This window comes from Apteryx mantelli, chromosome 2 (genome assembly GCF_036417845.1).
Source record: "Apteryx mantelli isolate bAptMan1 chromosome 2, bAptMan1.hap1, whole genome shotgun sequence".
Lineage (NCBI taxonomy): Eukaryota > Metazoa > Chordata > Aves > Apterygiformes > Apterygidae > Apteryx > Apteryx mantelli.
The window spans coordinates 39752242-39777945 of NC_089979.1; the positions used below are offsets into that span (position 1 = coordinate 39752242).

At 42.5% G+C, this 25704-nt stretch overlaps 1 protein-coding gene across 1 annotated transcript in view; it reads left to right on the plus strand.

The window, feature by feature from the left end:
* The window catches only part of TRIM55 (tripartite motif containing 55), a 41791-nt gene that overhangs the window by 4510 nt on the left and 11577 nt on the right, over positions 1–25704 (plus strand). The window contains exons 4-10 of the mRNA XM_067292337.1: positions 6685–6850; positions 8836–8931; positions 13358–13591; positions 14602–14624; positions 14735–14859; positions 17560–17777; positions 19857–20144. Of these exons, the coding sequence (XP_067148438.1) occupies positions 6685–6850; positions 8836–8931; positions 13358–13591; positions 14602–14624; positions 14735–14859; positions 17560–17777; positions 19857–20144 (1150 nt within the window). The remainder of the gene's footprint in view (positions 1–6684; positions 6851–8835; positions 8932–13357; positions 13592–14601; positions 14625–14734; positions 14860–17559; positions 17778–19856; positions 20145–25704) is intronic.

Genomic DNA, 25704 nt, shown 5'->3' on the forward strand with positions numbered 1-25704 from the left:
CAGTGGGGGATAGCAGGGGGAAACTCCCTGCTGCGAGGGACAGAGGTCCCCTCTGCCAACCCAACCTGCTGTCTGGGGAGGTCTGCTGCTTGCTGGAGGATTGGATCCAGGATGTTATGGAGAGGCTGCTGAGATTTGCTTGGCCCTCGGACTATTACCTCCTGCTGCTCCTCCATGTGGGCACCAACAATATGTCCAGCGGAGACCTGGAGCATATCAAATGTGACTATGTGGCTCTGTGAGCGAGGACCAAGGGTATGGGGGCCAGGTAGTGTCCTGCCAGTGAGGGAGAAGGGCTTGGAGAGGAGTGGATGAATTCTGCTGGTCAACAAATGTTTGTGCAGCTGGTGTTGACAACAGGGATTCAACTTGTATGACCATGGGACTTTCTTTGAGTATCAAGGACTGCCAGGAAGAGATGAGATCCACTTGACCAAGTGGGGCAAAATGTCTTTGCCAACAGGCTCCCTAACCTGGTGAGGAGAGCTTTGAACTAGAAGCAACAGTGGGGAGAGGTTGGGGGTGATGACAACCCACGATCAAGTGAGGAAGTGGTGGACCGGGTTGGCAAGCAAAGAGTGCCGGCAAGAGAGACTTGTAATCAACAAAACAAGGCAGAAGGGAGTCCACCCCAAGTGTATGCACCAGACAAGGAAGCACCAAGAGGACAGCATTATGGGGGAAGCTCACATACCTTTGCTGGGAAATCAGCACAGCTGCCTCTCTGTACACTAATGCATGCAGCATGGGGAGCAAACAGGAAGAATTAGAGATCTGCATCCAGTTGCATTGGGATCACAAAGACGTGGTGGGGTAGCTCACACAACTAGAGTGCTGCAGTGGATGGATACAGGCTCCTTAGGAAAGACAGGCTGGGAAGGCAAGGAGAGCGATTTCTCCTTTTTGTGAAACAGCAGCAGGAATGCATGGAGCTTCGCCTTGGGGCAGATTATGATCCAACTGAAAGCTTATGGGTCTGGGTTAGTGGGCAGAACAATGCAGGCAACATTGTTGTGGGTGTCTGCTACAGACTGCCTGATCAGGAAGAGGAAGTAGATGGGGCCTTCTTTGGACAACTGGAAGAAGCCTCATGTTTGTAGATGCTGGTCCTTATGGAGAACTTTAACCACCCTGATGTCAGCTGGAGAGACAACACAGCAGAGCATAGTTAATCTAGGATGTCTCTGGAGTGCATTGATGACAACTTCTTGACATAGGTGATCAAGAAGTCAATGAGGGGTATGTTCTGCTGGACCTGATACTTACAAACAAGGAAGGACTGGTTGGTGATGTGAAGGTTTGGGGGTGGAGTTCAGCATCCTGTGAAGAGTGAGCAGTTTAAAAAACAGGATCACAACCATGGACTTCAGGAGAGCAGGCTTTGGCCTGTTCGGAGACCTGCTTGGAAGAATCTGATGGGATATAGCCCTGGAGAGAAGAGGCATCCAGGAGGCTGGTTTTCAGGGCTTACCTCCTCCAAGCTCAATAATGCTTGACTTCCTAAACATGGGGATAGACCAAAGGTGGCAAGAGGCCTGCATGGATGAACAAGGAGCTCCTGACAAAACTCAAACATAAAAAGGAAGCATACAAGAGGCAGAAGCAGGGAGACATGACCCAGGAGGAATGCACAGTCTGAGAGTGCAGAGATGGGATTAGGAAAGCCAAAGCCCACCTAGAGTTGAATCTGGTACGGGATGCAAATGGCAACAGGAAAGGCTTCTACAAGTGTATCAGCAGAAAAAGGAAGACTAGGGAAACTGTGGACCCACTGCTGAATGAGGCAGGGGCCCTCGTGACAAAGGACACAGAGAAGGCAGAGGTACTCAATGCCTCTTTTGCCTTGGTCTTTACTGGTAAGACCATCCTTCAGGAATCCCAGATCTCTGAGACCAGAGAGGAAATTTGGAGCAAGGAAGATTGCCCTTGGTGGAGGAGGATCAGATTAGGGAACATTTAAACAAACTGGACATAAACAAGTCCATGGGCCCTGATGGGATGCACCTACAAGTGCTGAGCTAGCTGGCTGGCTGATGTCATTGCAAAGCCACTCTTATCTCTGAAAGGTCATGGTGACTGGGAGTGGTTCCAGAGGACAGGAAGAAAGCAACTGTCACCCCTATCTTCAAGAAGGGCAAGAGAGAGGATCTAGGGAACTACAGGCCAGTCAGCCTCACCTTGGTTCCTGGGAAGATGGTGGAGCAAATCAGCCTGGAAACCAACACATAAAGGACAAGAAAGTGATCAAGAGTAGTCAGCATGGATTTATGAAGAGGAAATCATGCTTGACCAACCTGATAGCCTTTTACAATGAGATGACTGTGGGTGTACCCCAGTGGTCAGTATTGGGGCCAATACCATTTAACGTCTGCATTAATGACCTGGATAATGGCGCAGAAGCATCAGCAAGTTTGTAGATGCTACAAAACTGGAGGAGTGGCTGATACACTGGATGGTTGTGCTGCCATTCAGAGAGACCTCGAGAGGTTGGAGAAATCGGCTGACAGGAACCTTATGAAGTTCAACAAAGGGCGATGCCAAGTCCTGCCCCTGGGAAGGAATAACCCCACACAGCAGTACAGGCTGGAGAGCAACCAGCTGGAAAGCAGCTTGGCAAGAAAAGACCTGGGGGTCCTGGAGGACAACAAAGTGACCATAAGTCAGCAATGCAGCCATGTGACAAAGCCAGCCAACAGCCTCCTGGGCTACATTATGAACAGCATTGCCAGCAGGGTGAGGGTAGTGATCCTCTGCTCAGCACTGGTGAGGCCACATCTGGAGTGCTGTGTCCAGTTCTGGGCTCCCCAGTACAAGAGAGGGATGGAGCTACTGGAGCGAGTCCAGCAAAGGGCCATGAAGATAATTAAGGGACTGGAGCATCTCTCATATGACAAGAGGCTGAGAGAGCTGGGACTGTTTAGCCTGGAGAAGAGAATGCTCAAGGAGGATCTTATCAATGTGTATAAATACCTAATAGGGTGGAGTGTAGTAAAGACAGAGCCAGACTCTTCTCCATGGTGCCCAGTAAAAGGACAAGAGGCAACGAATACAGAAATTCCACTTAAACATAAGAGAACTTTTTTTACTGTGAGGGTGTTTAACCACTGGAACAGGTTGCCCGGAAAGGTTGTGGAGTCTCCATCCTTGGAGGTATTCAAAACCCAGCTGGACACGGTCCTGGGCAACCTGCTCCAGCTGACCGTGCTCTGAGCAGGGGCTTGGACTAGGTGATTTCCAGCAGTCCCTTCCAACCTCAGTGATCCTGTAATCCTGAGGAAGGAACAGTCTGTACATGCCTGCTTTATTTTACCCTTTCCCTAGGCATCTCAGAGTGGCACTGCTTAAGAGTGCTCTGCCCCACTCAAGTTTCTCTGAGCACAGATAGCAGTTCCTCTGCTGAAGATTGAGAGGAAATCTTAGTCATCAAGCTCAGCTCAGTAAGTTTCATTCAAAGCCTAAAAACTTACTGGGAACAGAAGCAGCACAAAGTCTGCTATTTTTTCCTCCTGTTTGTGAATGAAAATGTACAGGAAGTGTCCTAAAATCCCATAAGACCTCACTACCAAAAACAGTCTGTTCAACTGAACAGTGACAGATAAGAAGTCTAACAAGAAATTTGATTTAAATGTGTTTTCATAAGCTTGTTCTTTTTGCCTCACCCACAGCCACATAGGTTCTCTCCATTCCCCAGTCAGGAGCATGCATTACATGATGTGATGGTACAGAAAGGGCTACAGCTATCTCAGGATCCTCAATAAAACCATATCAATGTTGGTTTCGGGATTTCAGTAGAGACCTCACAGATTTGTATAAATCCTTTTTTTTAAAAAAAAAAAAAAAAAGCCTTCTGATTAAAGAATTTATCCCTCTATTTTGTGTCATAAAACCCATTCCTGCAAATCTTACTCATGTAACTAAGGGGTGTTAAGGGATGTAAGAAATGGGTGTGGAATAGTTGTACATTGGTGCAGTGTGGGATAGACCTGGCCCAATATGCCTATCTATAATTATGTTAAAAGCAGTTTTATTAAACTCTTACTACTCCCTCAATTAAAGTGTGCTCCTTCATGTGCAGCATTTCCTCCTCTTCACAAACCATGCACAAAACTGCACGTTGAGGTCCAAATCCTATTATCACACAAAAGAATAAGACTGTAGCAGTCAGATGCACCCTTAGTATGTCAAGCAGTAGTATTTGCAGCTTCTCTTCAAGCTGCAGCCCTAGGACCTTATCCTGCAACTGCAAGAAACCCTCTTGGAGGTCGGGAACAAGATCACAAAGCTATCGGGTCATTTCAGCTACCTGCAATTTCTTTAGTCACAGCTCCATCTGTGATGAATCTTTTCTTCTGCTACAGCCATGCAGTCATTTTCCTACTGGCTACTCTTCAACCTTCCACTTCAGGAGCAGCCACCATTTTAATCTTAAGGGTGGTATTTTGACCATGTAGAGCTAGAGGATCTCCTCAGAAGTCAGGGCATGTTCTGTGAATTCGCACCAGTGTAACAGTCTGTGGCCCAGGATCTCCTGCTAAAAATCTCTCCTTTTGCAAAGCCTAGGAAGGAGTTTGTAAATCCTTTTGCTTCTAGACTTCTGTCACTGTCTTCAGTGCCCCAACAGTTCAGGGAGTTCTGCCAGGTTTCTTCCAGCTCTTTGAGGTACCTCTGAAGGTTGGCTACTTCTGGCTGAACTTAACTTGACACCATTGCCTTTTTGCCCTGTACTATCTGTCTTTCACACTAGTGGCACAGTTCCAGTGTCAAATAACGTGCTAGCAGTTTCTCGTCTTGTAAATATTTTCAGGAAGTGCAGCTATTTCAGGCTTAATCTATCACTTTGAAGTTCATTGTCTGTTATTGCCCCAGTGTGCAGGTCCTCCTACTGGTGCTCTATAACATGAGAAAATTTGGGGGTATTTGTAGTCATCTGCAAACAATGTAAAACATTCTTTACAGTGGAGACATGCCCCTTGTGACTAACATTAAAATGATTCTGGATTTTAAGCACTGAATGCATTATGTAAATGTGTGCTAGAAATCTAGTCCGAATAATACAGGCTTCCTTCAGAAGTGCCCAACTTGTTTTATCATAGTATATTGTACTATATTGAAGATCACATGTTTTCCCTAAAAATCCTTTTAATTCCAGTGCCATCTTGAAATTAAAAAATATGAATGAAGGAGATATTTTCTTTGTTGCTTGATCTTTTTTATACTCATTTAATTGATCACATTCCATTTTTAAGATCAGAAGAGAAATCTGTACTCCGTCGTTAAAAGGTAAGTGCCATCTCCACTCTACCAAACTGTATGGAAAATTCTACTATAACATAATATAAAATACTGATCTTTCCATACATTTTTTTAAACTTGTAACGGGATGATTGGTTGCCTGCTTGCTACAGAATTCTGTAGGAGGGCTTAAAAAGCATGGAAATTATTTCTGTTTAATTCCGTTAAATTCCATAGTTTGGAAAATATTTTCTATCTAATGATAAAAAGATATATTTCTATGATGTCATTGCTCCTCTTGCTGCAAGTAAATCATAGTTCTCCTTCTGAATGGTAGCCAAAGGGTATAGCATATTATATTGGAAAGATTTAGCATTGCCACAGTAGAGTGGTGGATAGCTTTGGTGACTTGAACTCTGGAGGCTTGAACTCTCTGCTAATCTTGCGCCCCGCATCATGCTTGCCACGCACATGCTCAGGGTGCTGAGGCTGGAGCACAGTCTCAGAGAAGCTCAGAGAAGCACCAGCCTGCCTGCGCAGACTGGACCAGAGCTTTCTCTTATGCTGAGCATGCCAGTTAAGCGACTTGTTTAAAGGAAGTTCCAACTCAATTTGTTGCTAAGATAGCAAGGATTGACTTGCATGTGTATGGCTAAATCATTTTGGTAAAATGAAGATCAAAACTGAGCTATAGTCTAGCAGCAGAGCTCCTGGCTCAGCATAGGCAAGGAACCACTCCTGTGCAACCGATATCCTTGGTGGCTGGTACAACTGAGTTAGCTACTGTTAAAAAGTTTGACACTGTACAAGCTACAAATATGCCAGCTGGCTAAAATTGTGCAAGTCCTTATTTTGGTTGCTGGCCATAAGGTCTCAGTCCTGTTTGTTATTGACAGCCCTGACCTGGAACATGCAAAACACATTAGCAGAGAACATAGTTAAGAACATGAAGATCCATGTTCTCATTTCAAATTAGGCTCCCACATAAGAGCTTTGCTGGATCAGGCCAACTACTGAAGATTTTGCATGATTAAACCTAAAGCAATTAAATATGTTTCCTGATTCAGACAGAAGTTAGACAACATGCTAACTTAAAGTGCACAGGTAGACCGAGACCAATCTTAGTGAGGTTACTAATGTTTTTAAATATGGGTATGGGTTTAGTCGCATCTCCAGGGGGAATCACGGTATGAAGTCATGTTGCCATATTGTCATCACATCCTACTGTGTCATAATATTTAACCATACCTCTGTCTATTTTGTCAGCCCATGTGACAGGTTTAAGTCTACACAGAGTGTTAGGTCAGTCTGGGGCACTGCTATATATATGTACTCTACATATATATGTCTACATGAACTCTACTCTATTTCATGATGACACCCTAAGTTTTATCATCAGAAACTTATGATGAGGACCAAGTTGGTTTTAAATTTATTTATTTTCTTTTGCAGACCTGAAAGAAAGTGTGACCAGCCAATGTGTGAAGAGCACGAAGATGAGAAAATTAATATCTATTGTTTGAACTGTGAAATGCCCACCTGCTCCTTGTGCAAAGTCTTTGGTGCCCATAAAGACTGTCAAGTTGCTCCTCTCACAAACATTTACCAGAGACAGAAGGTAAATGTCTTTCTGTATCTCATAATCTTCCCAGTGACTTACAGGACCATTAACAGGAAGGTACTCCCATGAGCTTCCTGCAAGTTTCCAGAAGGGCCTGGGGGGGTCTTTCCATTCCTGTTTGTGAGTGAAAGGCTCACAAACCTATAGAAGCTGTCTATCCAGAAACACAGTGAAATATTTTAAGAGAAATCACACAGAAAGGTATTACAGTGTCCCAATTTGCCATTAGCATAATGAGTAAACATTTTAGACAGAGGTGTGATGTGAAGATGAGGAGCTTCCTTCTGGGGTTCCTAATCTCTTTTTTTTCCAGTTCAGAAAAAAAATAAAATAAAAGCAGGATTTCCAGCACATGCGATGGGAAGAGAACAGCCCATTACAAATCTTACAAATCAAATAATATTCTATTAGACACTTTCCTCTCTAAGCATCCCATTTTTAAGAAATGGGAAGTGAAAAACCTTCTCTGCAAGTGAATGCAGGAATATTCAATAGTTGGCAGCACAGGATGTACCTAACATCCTCTGCCCTTGCTGTCACCAGTAAAAGACTTGTTTATTTTTAATACAGTATTAATTTAAAACCTGACTCACTGGGTTATCCTCATGAGATAAACAGCTCATTTTTCTGGAGGGCCCCAGTGGGGCAAGCAATCAGACAGGCCAACTTTACAATCCCAGGCTCCAGCTTTGTCACACAGCTGCTTGCGTGTGCACAAACTACAAATGAGAAGTCACTTTAGGAAAGTAGTTACAAGCATCAATCAAAAAAGGAGGGAGAAGAAGAGAAGTTTCTTGGATGGAATCCATGCCCCGATCACTCCCTTTCTGTGGAGATTTGCAAGCACTGGTTTCCCTTCCAGCATGACTGTGGAAAGGGGAAAGTGCATGTAACTGCAGCTTAGCATAAGTATTGGCAGTAGCCGTGCCTGGTGGCTGCCTAGTAAGGTCTTTGTGAGTTTGGAAGATGTTAAGCCCAGCCACCGGACGCTCCTGGAGCAGATGGGTGGCAACTCAATGTGCAAATAGTGAACTTTAAATAAAGATTTGAAGCTGTCATGCCTAAGACTGGAGAAATAATCTAGAGACTGAGGGATGTGTGTTTCAAAGGATGCTTTACAAATGTTACATCAACCGGAGGTCACAGACACTTGCCTCTATAGCTAAATCACTATAGAGTTTACCAAGGGCTCCTTGTCTTCCTTAGCCCCTTCACCAAGTTCCCTGAGGACCAGCTTCTCCACCCCTTCTCTTCAAAGGACATCCCATAATCATCCTCATCCCACACTCAGACTGTTCCCTTCTTCCCCTTGGAACAGGGAGTCTCCTTCCTCCCATGCAGAGGCACCTGCCTCGCCATTTCCAGCTCCCTCTCCTTCCTTTCTCCCCCAGTTTTCATTTATGTCACTCAGCAGGGTCCTCCACATTCCCACCTGGTTTGACCCCTGCAAGAGGGTTTCCCTCACTCTGTCTCCACTCCACTCTCTCCCATTTTCTCCCTCGCACTCTCCCTAAGGCCCCACAGCCCCACTGCCCCTCATGGCAGGGGCTCTGTAGTGGCCAGGTCTCTGTGGTTCAGGTAGATCCAGAAACTAAAAAGTCAGCCTCTCTGGAGACAAAGTCTTTTTTCTCAACAAACCCACAGAGCTTTATACAGAACATCTACAAGAACCTCCAGGAGCGAAGTGCTTCCTCCTTTCCAAGCGACAACTTCTTTTCCCTGAGACGTTTCAAAATGTCGGTGTTTTTAGCGTATTTCAGGAGAGGAAACAAATGGAGAGGGTAACTTGTGGGGAGGTAAAGTTCCAGTTTGTACTGGGTTCTGATGAGAAGAACAGCCAGGACAGCTCATTCAACACTGCTCATTTGGCTACAGCTCACTATTAGATGTGCCACTCTGCAAAGCAAGAAGGTGGCAGGACTGCTGCCAGCACGTGGCAAGTGTTTAACGTCCCACCCGCTTGCTCTCCTGTTACTGTCTAGTCTGAACTCAGTGATGGCATCGCAGTCCTGGTGGGGAGCAACGACCGAGTGCAAGAGATAGTCACGCAGTTGGAGGAGACCTGCAAGGTAGTTGAGGTAAGTGTCACAATTTTCAATGCAATTATTTCAGTGTGAAGTTTCATCTTTTAAACTAATGATAATGACCATTCTTTAGCAGACTTCATTTTACCCAAATGGATTCCCAAATTATTTTGCTAAATGATCACCTGTGGCTTTGTATGGTGTCAGCTGTACTTCCGCAATCCAAGGATACCTCCTGCTCAGCATCCTGCCTCTGGCACTTTCCAGGAGCATGTGATTAAGGGCAAAGAATAAGAATAATCCGCATCAGCATGTCTTGCTCAGCAGTCTTAGTTGCATAAGATATAAGTGAAGATAAAATCAGACCAGATTAAACGTCATCAGCTCTCAGTTTCTGTAGCTTCTCAGATCAGATACTAGAGCTGTAAAAGACCAATATTAGTCTAGAACCTGATCCTGAGAACAGAGCCTTAATCTTAACCACAGTGTATCTTCCAAATATGTCAATGAACTATGCATTTAGTTATTTTGCCTTCTATACAAAAGTGGTTTTTTAATATACTTATGTTGTCCTTTAAGGAGTCTAGTTGGGTTGCTCGCAGGTGGAAAGAGTCGGGTTCTTACTGTGAGTTTGGATTTTCCTGTAAAGGTCTTACTCTGACAGAGCTGGAATTAGTTTTGTGACATTCAGTACCAGAAGTGGCTTTCATTTCCTCCAAGAGGTTTGCACCAGCAAAGCAAATAAAAATTTCAGCTCTGGCCAGTTTGAGCATCACAGAGCAGTAGGCTGAAAGGAGCTCATATGAATTGATTTTATGATCAGTGTTTGATGAAGCATCTACCAAAGCAATTGCATCCCTCTCAGCCCAATTAGAATTCTATTGACCCTTCAGAGTGAGAGCAGAAAAGAGAAACTGCAGTGAAAAAGAAGTTAATGCAAGATGTATAGATTCTAACTGGTAAGAAAAAATGATTCCACAAGCTAAGTACACAATTGCCCAAGGCTCCTATTTTCTCAGAGCAAGGAAGAATAGAAAGTGTCCAAGTTTGGTTCAAAGAATATAAAACCATTAGCCCAAGTAAATGAGAGAGGGTGTTAGTGGCAAGTCAGAACTTTGTAGTCAGGAAGCCTTCATGTTGCAAGGATGAAATTGGCTGCTATCAGGACTTTGCAGATCCAAACAAGCCTTTCAAGTAGGTTGACTGCAAAATTTGAATGATACAAAAATAAAAGCTTATACTCATTTAAGTTGAACTAGCTGATAAAAAACAAAACTTCAAACATCTAGTCTGAAGTATGGATAAAACACTGTGCTAAAAATACTTTATTAAATAAAACAGAAACTAGCTTCCTCAAATTCATCCAGTCATGTAGTTGAACCTTTGAACTCCAAGCCTAAAGAAAGCACAGCCATTTTACCTTCAGGTTTTTTAACAGGCTTTCCACCTTTAAAGTCAGAGATTGCAGAAAATAGAACTTAGAATTTACCTTGGTGCTTCCATGTTACATTTCAAGCAAATCACATTTCCTACCATACTAAAGCTTTGTCTGCATTGACATCAGTTTGTCCTTGAAGATGAAAAGCTACAGCTGGAGCTGAGAAATGTGCACACCTGGAAATAGCATTTATAATCCGGGATTGTCTCTTCTCTCTGCTTAACACTTTGCAGAGAACAATAGAGATCAGCTATAGCAGAAAATACATGATCATTCTTCTTTTAGCTGTAGTAGGCAATAGCCTACAGTTCTATATTTTGCTACTGCTCCTATCCAAGCTTAAAAAAGAGGAAAAACAAAAAAATTCTGATTAATATTTACATAGCATATAACTGATTGAAAAGTAGAACAATTTCACATATTACACTGAGAAATAAAAAAAGGAATATAAAATGCTAAATACTCAAAAACAATAACAAGTAATTGAATAATGTTTAGCCGTGTAAAAAATGTAGGAATCAAATAATGAAGTAAAAATTACAGTATTTACTTTAAATGCTAATGACATAGGCCAGTCAATACAGATACTTCAGAAAAAGCGATGCAAATCACACTCAGTGCCAAGAACACATTTCTTTTTACTGTAGCTGTGCTTTAAAAAAAACCCTAAACTTGCTGAGAATTTTTCACAATGGAAAGACATTTATTATTAACCTTTTTCATTACTCAATATCTGACTAGGATAACTCCATCAAGCAGAGACTTAGTATGGGAACACTTTATACAGAAAGAGAGTATTTCAGAAATATTTAAGCATTTGCATTTAGGAACCTGTTTTGCACTCTCACGCTTCCAGTTTACAATTCTGTAATATCTGCTGGCAGAAAATATTATATATTAGAGCCTAGAGATAGAGAAGGACCTCTCAGGGCGCTTTGCCAACTCTGTCTCTTCTTCCTCCATCGCCTGTCCTATATCAAATGGCAAAGATAGCACACACCTGTCCTGAAATTAAGGTTGTTTCACAAATGATCTGAATGGCACTTCAGGAGGTCACTGTAGACCTGAGGAGGTCACTGCAGATCAAAACAAAGAGGAGTCTGGAAGAAGAGGAAGGGCAGGAAACCCTGGGAGAAAACTAGGAAAGGAGCAAAAGAGAAGAGAAAGTCTATTTGAGGACTGAATGACACCAGGAACCACGGCTCACCTGGCTCCAAAGTTTCCTTACCCCTACCCTATAATTAGCTAATCCTTCATTTTAGCCTAATTTTTAACATCTCTGTGCATGCAGCATAAATGGCCTCCTTTGACATTTTTTCCACTGTGTGGGTAGGGACAGACTTTGGTTGAAGCATGCATAGCACAAGGATCTTTTTAGTGATTCCTGTCTCATAACCAGGCAGGTGTATGTAGATATCTGTAACATCTCCGTTGTCCTGATGGCTTCAGTCAGCTCGTCCATCCGTACAGCCAAGCCATGGCTCTGTTTCCCCTTGCTGTGGGCCTTGGGCAGGGAGGCCGACCCAGGGAGGGGGTGCTCGCAGCAGCCCTGGCCCCCTCCCAGCCAGCGAGCACATAAAGTCTGGCCATGTCTCACTGTATCCTTCCCACCTTGTCGTCGTTGTTGCTGCCTCCTTCCCAGCAGTAGACCTGAGCACCAGGGCAGGTGCAGAGGAATTTCTGGGAAGTGCAAAAGACCTCAGAAGGGCAGGAATTGCCATGAACTCAGCCCTTGGCCTCTGATGAGTTTTAAATTAGGGGTGCCTGTTTGGCATAGTCTTCCTCATTTGGAAGCAAAGGCGGGTTCTTGGGCTGATGCAAAAGGATCTGTATTTGGTCCCCTTGCCTTTGTGAATGTAGAACGTGATGTTTGGCCATACGTCTGTCTTCAAAGGCATCCTTCGAAACGATACAGAGCAGGCTGTCATCAGCCCCAGGAAAGAGCTCTGGCTGAAAGTCAAGAAAAAAGTGGAATTCTCTCTGGCCAAATGGCACTAGCAACAATCAGTCGTAACAGTTGCAAAAGTACTGTGGGACTGTTAATAATCCTGTGCTGCCAGGATCTCAGCTTCATGCCTCAAGGGCTGAAGATGAGGAACTGGTTCAGCCTCGGTTCCTAAGAAAGAGATTAAAATAATCACCATCATCCACAGCGAGATAACCACAATAAGGACAGTACAGCATCCAGAAGTATGGCCTTTCCCCCACCATGTGCCCTGGAGCACACAGATGACTCAAATACTTCTGCTTGGAAGACCTCAGACGTTATAGATAACCGGTCTCCACTCTCCTCCCTTTGTACCTCCCTTACGGCTGCACTGTGCTCTCGTTAGAGAGCTCTCAATGAAGCAGTCATCAAACCCATCTTCCTTGCTCAGTGAAAGTGCTATGTGGTCTGGGTAGAGGTACAGCAGCAGTGTTTCAAAAAATGGTGTGAAAATTAGAGCCAGAAAATAGGGTTTGAATCTGACTTCTCCTCGTCTTCATCCTTTTGTCACGTACCATTTTTTTCAAGGTATCTCTACCTCATTCAGTGCATGGTAAAACTAATATAGTGGACAATAACTGTCAAAATAGAGTCTAAGAGCACTTAGGTAAAAAACAGGCCTAACCAAGATAGTTTCAGATTCTTTGGTAGAAAAAAAAAATCTCCAGAACTGATTTGAGATGATCTTTCCTTTAAAGACCATTATATTCTTGCAAACGAATCCAGTAGCTAATAGGGCACCTTGTTTTTCACTTTTCCTGAAGACTTTTAAGTATTACTGTAAGTATCATAAATACTTTTCACAGACTGACAAGTTACACAATAACCTGTTTGGGGGATATCAGTGGTTTGGAATCAGTAGTTTGAAAACAGTTTTAAAACTTTTGTTCCATTGGCCTGAACTTTGAAAATTATAGAAGTCTCTGGGGTCACTCAGAATCCTTTGCACTGTTCAGAAAGAGGAATTTCTTTGATGAAAATGCTTCCAAGTAACTGTAAAAATAGAAACTCTTTTAAGAACATAACATGTTTGATATAAACCAAATGATTCACAGGAATGCTGCAGACGACAGAAAGAGCAGCTGTGTGAAAAATTTGATTATCTCTATTCTGTACTGGAAGAAAGAAAAAATGAGATGACACAAATAATCACTAGAACCCAAGAGGAGAAACTGGAACGTGTCCGCTCCCTGATGAAGAAGTATGCGGATCATTTGGAAGCCGTATCAAAGCTAGTTGAATCAGGAATCCAGTTTATGGAAGAGCCAGAAATGGCTGTGTTTTTGCAGGTATGAAGTCTAAAAATAGATATGAAAAAGGAGTGACAGGTTTATTTAAATACTATTTAAGCATTTCTTGATTTTAGGCACATTCAGAGTTTGGTCATCTTTGAGTGAACATTTATACAAACTCATTTTCTAAACACTTGCATCAGCACAGACAAATGACTAGCCTTCTTATGAATAATGTCCAAACCAGGAACATAAGTATTTGCTATTTGCGCCAAAATATACTATCCTGTGTATAAGTTTTCTAGTTGTCCAAAGAAGAAGCAGAAATTTTAATATTTTCAATTGTATTTCTACTGTCCTACTACTGTTATATACGTGTATATGGATTTCTATGAGTTATAGTTTTCATTTGCATATTGAAAAAGTGCTTAACTTTCAAAGAATTAAATACCCATGTTCCAAGTCATGTTTTTATGCTTTTACTTCAACACTTTCCTGTTTTCTTCCTATAAACTTAGAACTGCTGATTAGGAAATCATTAGCAGTCTGTTCCCTGAATTTATTCATGTAGAATTTCTGTCCTGCAGTGTTACAGTTCATCTGTATTAAAGGTTGAAAGGGTCTTTTCTACAAAAAACGTGCTTTCATCAATGAATTACCTTCAAAGATTACAGAATTTTTTCTAGGCAAATAAAATTTTGTGGCTCCAAAAGTAAACCCTTGTAGATATTCAAAGATGATTCTAGTGACTAGAGATGGTAACAGAACAATTGCTTTTTGCTACAGACTCAAAAATGACAAAAAATGTTTGCATTTCCTTTTTGTAGAAAATGTTTGTCTTTCTCATCATATTCATATTTTAATTAACAACTGTTTAATGAACTAAAAGGTTTACTCAGATGTATACTAATTACTGATGAAATATGATCTCATTCATAGATCTCATGATTGACATCCCTATTAATAAGTTTAGAAGCAGCTTGTGTAAGAATTAGATCTCAGTGCATAAAATCTTTGAAAAAATGGAATCATTTAAGAAGTCAGATATTTCCTTTTTGTTTCCACAGAATGCCAAAACATTGCTACAAAAGTAAGTATTTAAACTTGAGCAATAAAGTATATATTTGATCTTTATAAAGAATTACAAATTGCAAATTTATCTGCAAAGCCAAATGCAAATGACTAATATCTCTGTTTTAGAATTACTGAAGCATCTAGCGGATTTCAAACGGAAAAAATAGAGGATGGCTATGAAAATATGAACCAATTTACAGTGAACCTCAGTAGAGAAGAAAAAATAATAAGAGAAATTGACTTTGACAGAGGTATGTCATTTATTTCACCTAAACTCCTTTCTTGAATTGCAGCTGTGTGTAATTTGCATGCTGATATTGATATCCCCCTCCATCCCAAGGTGTAACTAGACTATTTTGTATCAATTGTAATCAACAGCAAAAATCCATCACAGTTAAAAGATCAAATAATGTATTGACACCATTAATTTTACCTTTTATGTAGCCTCAAGACTTTCCAAGGAGCATGATCTTTACTGACTCCTCAAGGAGTCAGGGACCACCCCTCACACATGGTGAGGGGACCACAAAAGTAAGGTTTTATCTCAGTCTATAAAGTACTTTTTCCCTGCTAACAGGTACCATTATTTTATGGCAAGTCAGCTATAGAAAGCCATTGAAGAAATAGAATGCTTACTGCTAAAAGAAGTACTTATGAAAGATATATATTTTTTTGTACTAATAGAGATATGTAACAGAAATGGAATTGAAATTCAAGGTCAAAGAACTGTGGAGGGAATCAAACAGTGTCATAGTCTTTCATACATTTAAGATCCTTTACAATGTCACTTGTATGCTTAATATTTGTCTATGTAGTAATGCAACTTTGTTATTCCACGTTTACTGAAGTAGCCTGAAATCTAGGCTCATCTATGCTTTATCTTAGAGAATAAACCACTAGAAATTAGTGGACGTAAATGTTTCGAACAAGCAGATCTTTACTATTAGAAGGCAGCAGTAATAGTCATCTGGCCAGCTCCAATTTACTTTCTAGCACTGGGTTCTGCTGATACATTTATATTTACCTTCACCAGCCCGGTTATGTCTCATAGGGATGCACGGGACTCAGTCCACTGGCATTCGTCACATAATCCCCAGCCATGACTTACATTAGCTTTAGAGCATGTGGTTGGCCTCATGCCTGATTCAGATAGATTTTGCTCTGTGAGTTGGGGTCCATGGACCAGCTGTACTTGGCGCATGGGTCCATATAGCAGGACAAAAGCTGTGGCATCAGTCAGGAGGAGAGGAGCAGGTGCCGTTAGACAGGACCATGAAACTCAAGGGATTTGTCCTAGGAGGGGCAGTCCCTAGTCCCAGTCTTGCACCTGGTTTGTCCCTGCAGTCAGCCACATTACTGCCACACATGCGCATCTGCTGAGACCATGAGTCAGTGCGTGGGACACACACCTCCACCATGTATCGGAAACGTGACACCCATCTCCTGGGGATGAGGCATTAGTAAGGTGTATGCAGTCGGGCATTTGGCCCTACATTTGAAACTATAGCCAATGAGCTCCTCCACGTTCAGGGGGCTTGGAAGCTGGTTTCAGTGCTCTGCTTATAGGAGTGTATTTGCCTACAGGAACATTTCTCTGTTAGGATGGCATTATTTAATCTGCAGATCTGTGTTCCTTCTATGTATTCAGGCAGAGCAATGAACAGTAAAACTCTCACAACCTGTTCAAGATACACAGTCATTTTGGAGCTTGGGTTAATGCATCCATCTATGTTTATTTTTCTGAAGTACTAGGATGGCTCTGAACAACATCTGATATTTGTGAGGATATGAATAACATGATTATGCGAAACAAAATGCCTTGTTAGAGGGCTCTCTCTAAAAACGAGTCTGCCCAAGAATGCTAACAATGTAATGTGTTATATGACGCTAAAGCTACGGTCTGAAAAGGTTTGGCAGTCTGGTTTTAAAGAGGTTTACCCCAAATCTCCTCAGGCAGTTATTGCAAAGCACTGACCTGGTAAAGATTTACTTTGATGGTTCAATGATGTTTAAAATAAAAAGATAAATAAAATTGCAAGAGAGACTTTTTTTCCTGACAGATTGTGCCAGACCAGTATCCTCTCACCAAAGAGTGCAACTCCATGCTGCAAATCCCTCATGGGGATAATTGCATTAATAAGATCTTCTGTCCTCCTTCCTATGGAAAGGGTTAGTTTAAGATTTAAAAAAAAAAGTGTATATTTAGCCTAAGTCTTTCACAGATCAGATGCACAGTGCCCAGGCTATTCAAAAGCAGCTGAACTGGCACAGCTGAGAGGCCAGTGGGATCTGGAAGGGGGTAAGGATGAGCAGCTGGAGGGATGCAGTGATAGGAGCAGCAACATCTTAAGCTCTTGCTAGAGGCTTGTAACACAGGATAAGACTATACCTCATGCCAAATCAGGCAACATCTGTCTTTGTGCAGCTGATACGGAAATGTGAAGCCTGTGTAAATGCAGTTTAGTATAGTGGCTAACTCAGCATAAGGATGGCTGTGTGCTGGGTCACACAGGTGTTGCCAGGAGGGCCACCAGCGCCCGCATCAGGGCACTGCCTGAGGTCCTGCCGCCCAGGCCCCACGTGCTGGGGAGGCAGGAGAGGATTCGTGCTGCTCTGCTGGGGTTTCTGGAGCCGGTTAACCCAGCAGAGAGCACGACTGCTGTGATTAAACCATGGCCAGAGCCTCCCTTGTGCTGGCAGCTTGGTCACCATGCCCAGCGCTGGCATGTGGGAGCAGGCTCCTCGCTGCTGGCCTCTCCCCAGCATGCACCCTCTGCCGCCCTCAGCACCCTGCTGCCCAGCCTTTTCTGAGCAAAAAAACCCTGTGCTTTCCCTTGGGAAAAACCCTCAGCCGGATGATGAGTAGCTTTGCCATGCGAACTATAAATGGCTTTGTATTGCATAAGGGCTGTAGCCATCTTCACGTGGTCCTTTTATGTCTGTCCTGTTAGAGGAGGAGAGCGAAGAGGAAGAGGAGGAGATGGTGGATGGTGAAGATCTGGATGAAGTACACACAGAGTCATCAGGAGAGGAGGAGCAGGAGGAGGAGGAGGAAGGAACCGAGAGAGCACCACTGCCATTTCAGCAGGACCCCGAAGCACCGAGCACAGTCAGGGAGTCTCCGGCCAAACCAGCCCCCCCGCCACCACCTGCTGCGCCGGCTGGCCAGGTAACCCCCCCCCCCCAGGGCTCCTCTACCCTGCCACCTCTGCCGAGCGCCGCCCTGAACCAGGGGCACAGCTAAGGCAGTCGAGGCACTGCAGGACAGAGATGCCTTTTGTCCTTTTACATATATATCCACAACTGCACCTATGCCCTCAACCAGTATATATATTGCTCGATAGGCAAAAATTACATTGTTACATAAATCAAAATATATATGGGATGCATAAGATATAAATAAAAGAGATTTAACGGGGAATTTAAACACGGTACAATGGATGTTTTGCTTGCTGTGTATCATGTGATTTAACTCAGACTAACTGTTATAAATGAGATGGTGGTTAAAATATTTGTACTAAGATAGTTTGGCATTTCTGCTGGGTTTAGTGAGCCTTCCACCACCCATTTTTAGATTGTACTTCTAATCTGTTTTCTTGGAACAGCATTTTCCTTCTTCTAGTCTGGTCGTCCTTAGGGATATCATCTAGGAGTCCACACACCAAACAGAAGAGGAAATTGCCTTTAACCTAACAGTGTCACAACCTAGCAGCAAACAGATTCAGGGTCAGATCTCTTAATAATTTAGGACAGCACTTTTTCTTAAGGAATGCAATTAGCATGAAACAGTAATTGCCACAGTCTAAAAGATCTACATAAAAAATCTTACTTCATGTGCTACTTCAGCTGCCCACAGATACAATTAACTTAGCAAGTTGCCCTCTTATGCAACTTACCCAGTGAAGCTGCCAAGTGAGTAAAGGCTGCTGTTATGATATTTGAAGAGGCCAGTGTGAAAACAAGAAAACAAGTAATAAGTCTTTGACTATAGTGAGCTCCCCACATAACACATGGGAAAATAAATACTCTAGACTCATTCTTGCTTTGGTTTAAGAACGTATATGAGTTTGCACCTCATGAGTTGCGTGAAGATGCTCTTAAATCAGGTTTTATTGATTTAAGCAAAGTTTGTCATTTAGGAGATTTGTACTGGTTTAACTAAACTTATATAGCACAGTTGATGTAGTTTTAAATGTAAACAGGATGTAGACATAAGCAAGCCTGCCTAAGGGAACTGTAAGTTCCTCACTTCTAGGTCTAACATGGAAAAGGGATGGCACGCTGCTATAGCAATGGTAAAATGCCGCTGTGAGTTGGCCAGACTGGCATGAGGGGCATGCAGCATGTGGGATACTTACAGTGCAGTTTTTGCCTTCTGGGGTAAGGAAGGCAAAATATAAAAGCAGTGGTGCAGCAGGTACAGCGGGGCGAGCCCCGAGAGCTCGATGCAAGCAGAGAGGGTGCCGTGCTGCCAGCTGCTTCTGTTCCTGGCAATGTGCAACTGTGCTTGGGGTATCATGCTGATAGCAAGTCTGGTGGCAACTGTTTGTCTCCAGCAGCTGTATATTCTCCTTATTGTGACTGTCCACATCAACAGACTCATTGGCAGATGCCTTATTCTTAGCTTAACCCAAAATCCAGCAAGCCATGCAAAGGACTTCCCAGGCCTGGTACCTACACCTGTTGTTCGTGTCTGGTGCCAGTTCCTGAGGCTCTTTTGCAGGGTTTATTATATTCTTAGGATTGAATTGGGTGTTTATTTGTGTATGAGCTGAAATTAAGTAAGTAACCAACAATCTCCAATTTTGGCAGGCATCTATATACTCTTACTGGACAGTCACTAGGCAAAATCATCTTCCTCCTAGGCCAGTTTTTACCACAGTGTGGCTCTGCCAACTTCCATGAAGTTATTCCTGAGTTAGAAATGGGATTAAAATGAGGCCTAAAGTGTATAAATGAATTAAGGGACCACTTGCTCACTCCTTTCTCACTCTGTGTCCCCTTCCCAGCTAATTCTGCCCTCCTATTTTCTTTGTCGGTAACTTATTTGCCTTTCTATGCCTGCGCTATTCAAATGATAGATGCCTTTACTCCATGCTTTGATTATACTTCTTTCGGACCCTACATTAGAACAAATATATTCCTTGCAGTGAGATCTAAAAAACATGGCATGCAGAGAAACGTGGCTACCGCAGGAAGGTAACGTGGTGCCTTCTGCTTCTTCTTCTTTTTATCTGTCCTGATTAAGGATGAGGTTGTGACACCAAGTGGCTCTCAGCAGACTGCAGAGTCTGACAGTCCAGTGTCATCCAGAGCAGAAACCATCGATTCCTTGTTTTACCCTAGCTGGTACAAGGCTCAGTCACGGCAATCAAGCAGTCCAAGCTCAACCTCAGTGAGTGGATTGGGTAAAGTAGGGCCTCCTGTTTCTCTGGAAACAAGGGCACCGAAGGCAGAAGCCCCGGAGGTGGCAGCCGTCAAGGAAAGTGCAGCGGGGAGTGGTAAGGAAAGTAACACCACTGCAGCAATGTCCAAGGTCAGTGCTACTGAGCTCACATCAGAGGGGTGTGATGTGCAGCAAGGCAGGAACAGCAGCTGTTAAGGAAAATGGGGGCTAATTTTCCTCTGCATGTTAAATAATAATAATAATAATAATCTCAGAAATATTGGAATAGCATAAATTGTGATCTCAGCAAACCTCCTGGCTTTACAAATAATCAGAAGATGTGACAGGCTAACTATTCAACTTCAGCGTAATACATGGACGGTTGCTTGTGCTTAACTTAACTGCCGGTGCATCTAACTTATGCGAGCCACTGTCTGATTTAGGTGCCAGAGAGGCTGGCAATGCCTCTGCACATGAGGTATTTGCATGTGTTAGTAGCAGACAAACCCTGCGCATGAGACTGTTCCTGTTGCCAGTTGAAAGCCCGTGTGCATCACGTGTGGTTCTGCACTCACCAGGGAAGCAGCCATGGCTTTGCTTTGCCTTTCGCAGCTCTATGGCTGTGTGTGGGTGTACAGCTTTTCCACGTGCACACTGAGCGATGCAACTACCTGGTGCCTTTTTGCGTGTTTGATTGCTCAGAAAGCAGGGTGCGATTTCTTGGGTTCAGATCTGTTGCAAAGGGTTTCCTTCAAGGCCTCTTGTGACCTGATCAAAGAGTAGGAGGACAATATCCTCCAGTTCTGTATTAGACTACCAGCAGCATGACTGGATAATAGAAGTTGATGTGTTGGGGTTTTGGAGGTTGTTTCCCTTAAAATGACACTGTTGGAATTGGTATAACTTAAATTTGAAAGTTTTCTATTCTGCACATGTGTGTAAAACTCTACATGGGCCAAAGATTCAAGAAACAGAGCTGAGGGAGGTGTGCATGAAATATTTGCACTATTCACCTTCTCCTACGCTAGTGGGTGATAATCAGGTAGCCCATAAGCAGCACTCACTAAATTAGACTGTCCTGATTTATAGATACCAAACTCAAGCTGCATGGTTTAATGAAGAAATTACCTGTATGTGTTTGGCAGGAGGAGAATGTGTGTGTATATGTGAAAAAGCATAAACTGGTATTAAATATTTAGTGCTTTTTCCTTAAAAGTCGGCAGTTCGGCATACATAAGCAACCCTTTAATAATAAACCATCATGTGGAGAGCAAAAGGGAGAAGAAGGACTTCCTGCAGATATGATTAAAGGGGAACATATATTTATTCAGTGGCACTTGAATTTGGTGTAAGGATTCTTGTTGACTTCAGTCTTACTGAAGCAAAATTTGACTCACAATTTTCAGTAGTCATTTTTCAAGTCAGGGTTGATTTGAGTACAAGAGTGGAATAAAAAAAAAGTATTTAAAAATTATCAAATCTGATATGACCATGTCTTCTTAAGAATATTCCAAACAAGCTGGCAAAAATGGGTAAATTCAAAGTGAAATTTGTCACTGCAGTTTCTTCATAACACTTCCACTAAAGAAAAGGTTTTACTTGCCATAGCCAGGTAAAATCCTCATGGACTTAATTCCTGGGAGTTTTCTTGACTGTTGTATGCTGCTTTGGGTCCTAATTTATCAGTAACAGGTAAAAGAGCAAAACTAATATTTGATGTGACCATGTTTCTGTAAAACGATTGCAATGGTTTTCAAGCAGGTCAAAGAAATAGTCTGGAGCCCAGCTTTCTGCATAATCAAGTATAGGGTGTAAAAATAGTCAAGTGGGAAAGATATCGGTTCCTGTTGTCTTGTGACTTTGTGGGTGATGGGTTTCAATATTTTCCAGAATCATGAGTGATGTTGACCTTTTGGGAGAAGGAGTGTGCTGAGAAGAGGAGGATGTGGTTCTGGGGATAGGAGGAAGAAAAAGTGAGAGCCACAACTGAGGATGGGGCTGGAGACAGGGGAAGGAATAGGAAACTATAGAGAGCAGAGGGCGCAAAATGTGCTGAAGGAACAGAAGTAGCAGAGTGCCCAAGCTAGGAAGGGTAGTAGGGTGATGCCACAGTCAAAGTGTCATGGATCTGAGCTGGAATGTGGTACAGTGTCTAGGTCACTAAGTGGCCTCTAGCATGTGGCATCATTTTCAAGTATGTGAACTTCAACCTTGTTTTTTTCTGCATGTGGTTTTTTTACACAACCCAGTCTCAAATGCCATACTTATTTATTTTTAAAAAATCCTGACTGATGTTCCTTATACCCCTGTTTTTACTCCCTTACTCCAGTTAAAAAATATCATGAAAAAAAAGAAAAAGTGCTGTGGAAAAAGAGCTTTTTCACTAAACTTAGTGTTAATGACTATGGTTCATTTTATGACAACATCGATGAAGCATTCTTCTTATTTTCTCACAGGAGTTAGCATTCTGCATATCACTTTTGGCATTTCTTATCATACTACATCATCTTTGGAATCTGATTCAGTACATGATTTGTACTTCCATGGGTAGGAAATGTTTTATTTTACCGTTAACTAACAGTACAAGTAGTGTCCCTGGTGATGTTCCTACAGGGTTTTAGAGGAAGTTTTCCTTTTATCCCATCCAAAAACATCATGCTAGTTCACAATGCAATCTGCCTAAAGCATTTCTTCCTCGCACCTTCAGCTTAATCCTGCATGGTTAAACATTGCGTCTCCCTGGTTTAAAAAAGAAAAGAGAAATTTATTTCCTCAAATATACGGGCTTATATTTCAGTTGCTGTTCAGATGACCAGCAGGAGGGTGGTCATCCATCCAACTAAGCCTGCGGTTTGACAGGAGATGAGAAAAGCCAAGCTTGTTCGGTCCAGCAAGTGGGGGAGGCAAATCTGGAGAGTAATGATTGCTGTCAGAGGGGTATGCCTCAGGGGGAAAAATCCTCTGTGCAAGCTAAAGGATGACACTGGCAGAAGAAAAGGTAGTTTGAACTGGCCACATATTTTCAGCCAGTAAATTAGAAGGTTCCTAACCACCTGAGCTGATGGAGTCTGAAAAAGTCTCCCAGGGTAGTAAGGCAAAAAGGCCTAGTTGTTTGTAAGATAAAGCTTGAAACTCTGAAATTGCTTTTAAGGTGGCTGGCGGAGAACGGACTCTGGTCGGGAGAGCTCCCCCCATCGCGTACCGCTGCATGCACCGCTCTCGCCTTCCCATGCTCGCGAGGGAGGAAGGAGCTGCTGTGCATGGGAAACTTTGCCATCTCTGCCGAAGCAAAGTGGAGCTAGCTGTTTTCTCCTGGGTCGCTGTATCCTAGTTTTTAGCAGCGCTGATGGCTGAGCCCTAGCTGGTCTGCCTGCCTATGGAGGCTAACACAGTCGGCAGCACAACATGGAGCGGAAAAACAGCAGATGAGAGGGGGCCCCTAAAACTCAAGTGCAGTAAATGCCAAAAAGAGGAGTCGGAGTTAAGAAATGCTTCTCCCCAAAGCTCCGTCTCCCCTTGCTGGGCTTCCCCAGCGCCCCTGGCCCCACGTGCCATGTGCCCCATGCCGGTGTGGCAAGCAGCTGGGGGCACTGGCACCCCTAAATCACTTAATTAAAAGGAGCATTTAACCGTATTTACTGAAGACCAAAGACCTCTGACAAAGCAATGGTAGTTACCTTTTAGTGTTTGCTTTAATGACAGGAAAAAATCAATTTTTGTCTACAATTCAAAACAAAAATGCTCATTTTTCCCTGCTCATTTTCTGTACTGTTCTCTAAGCACTATGCAATATGATATGGTGCCCCTGTGGAAAATGATAAACTATCATTCAGCTTTTACATCCAAAAATTCCAGCACTGTGTCTAGCTCTCCATTTAAAAAGAAAGATGGGAAGAAGCTGTCACTTATGCTTATCTTCATAAGTTATGCAAAAAGATGCACTGTCTGATAGTAATTTGAATTTGAAAAGAATCGGACACTGTGAATCTCAATTAAATTTACAGAGCATAGTTTAATTTTCATTTATTAGTGCTTGTTTTTGAAAATTTATTATATTATTACAGGAGGACATAGAGCTTGCTTGTACACATGGGAAATCAGGCATGAGAATAGCATTATGCTCTTTTTTCCCCTCCCTTTCTCTTTTAATTCAAAATACCTTTTGAAATTAAAAATAGACAAATGCAGAAAGCTCTCATTTCTACCATTTGTGGCCTCTTTGTACGCAGTCTCTAGTGACAGCTTTATGATTTATTTAATCATGAAATAGAAAGGAGGTGAGGGAGAAAGATGTTTTGGTCACAGACTCTACTTGAATAAAAATGATTTTCTCCTCCATATGTAGTGAGATGGCTGTTTAGACAGCTTAAGTCTTTATCCTTCATGTGAAATATCAGGTCACTGCTCTTTGTCCCGTTTGTGTCATAAGCCCCTACAAGTCATATAACAAAATTACTCTAAATAAATAGCAACAATAATAATTTATAATAATAATATAAATCCACACATAACCATCATCATAAAAGGGGCATATAATTAAATATTTTCAGGCTATTTAAATAGAAGATTCTGATATGGATTTCCTTGTTTTTCAGCAGCAATAAGAGCAATAAATTAGTCCAAAAAAATTACTTAAGATAAACTTTACTTCACTGTCAGGAACGGTATCGATGCATTACGACTTTTCCTCTGGAATACAGAAGGATATAGCTATCAGTTAGGAAATGGCAACAAGAGGTGCAGCCAGCAAGTGTATAGATTGCTTGGTCTAAGAAAGGCTGGCATGAGATGTTTCAGCAACAAACAATATAGGAACAAAATAGGAAATTCTACCCTATACAGCCATATCCTGCTTAAAGGAGGTGTCGAAGTTTGAAGTATGGTCACCATAGGCTGCTTCTGTGGTTAATGGAGAATGAGAGGCGTCTCCAGCGAGAGGGACAACTCACTGTCACTGTCTTGCACTTGACACGCTCTGCATGTCTGGAGTCTAAGGTGACATCACTCTTAACAGAGGTGCCTCAGTTAAGAGCCTAAAGTCAGTGGATGTTTTGAAGTGAATCTGAACCTCTGTGGATGACAACCAGGAGCAAATGACTAAAACAGAGGGAAAAGGGATAGTGAGTTGCCTTACTGCTATTGGGAATACCTTCGTTTGGAGTAATATATTAGCAGAAGATGACGTGGACATTAACAAACAGAGCTTTCCAGTGCATGGGAGAAACAGATCTTGGAGTCCAAAACAAAAACCAGAAAGCTTAGAGACACTGTATGTGATCAGTTATAGAGGGAAAGTGTAGGCTGAAAGGAAGATGAAGGAAGCTTTCGCTAAGTCTTAAAAAGTCTTTCTGTGTTTGGTCTCAGGAAACACTCTAGGTGTGATAGGAAAGAGAATGGCCATTTCTTGAATCCCCACAGGGATTATATCTAAAAAGCTCATTCACCAGTTTGGCATTTCAGGACTCAGGCATCTGTCTGCATGCTCATTATACCTGGAGGATGCTCCCAATGACATTTAGTTGTGGGGCTGTAGGTATATGAAGAATGGTGTGTACATTTTGTAAATGCTGGTGTCATGTAACTGTTGGGCACCTGAAGGAGACTGTGGACCTTCAGTCTCCTGTGAATCTGATTTCTAAATATGCATTGAGTCATCCTTAGTAGTAAGATTAGATTTCAGGAGTGCTGAATATCTGTCACTTCTAATAGA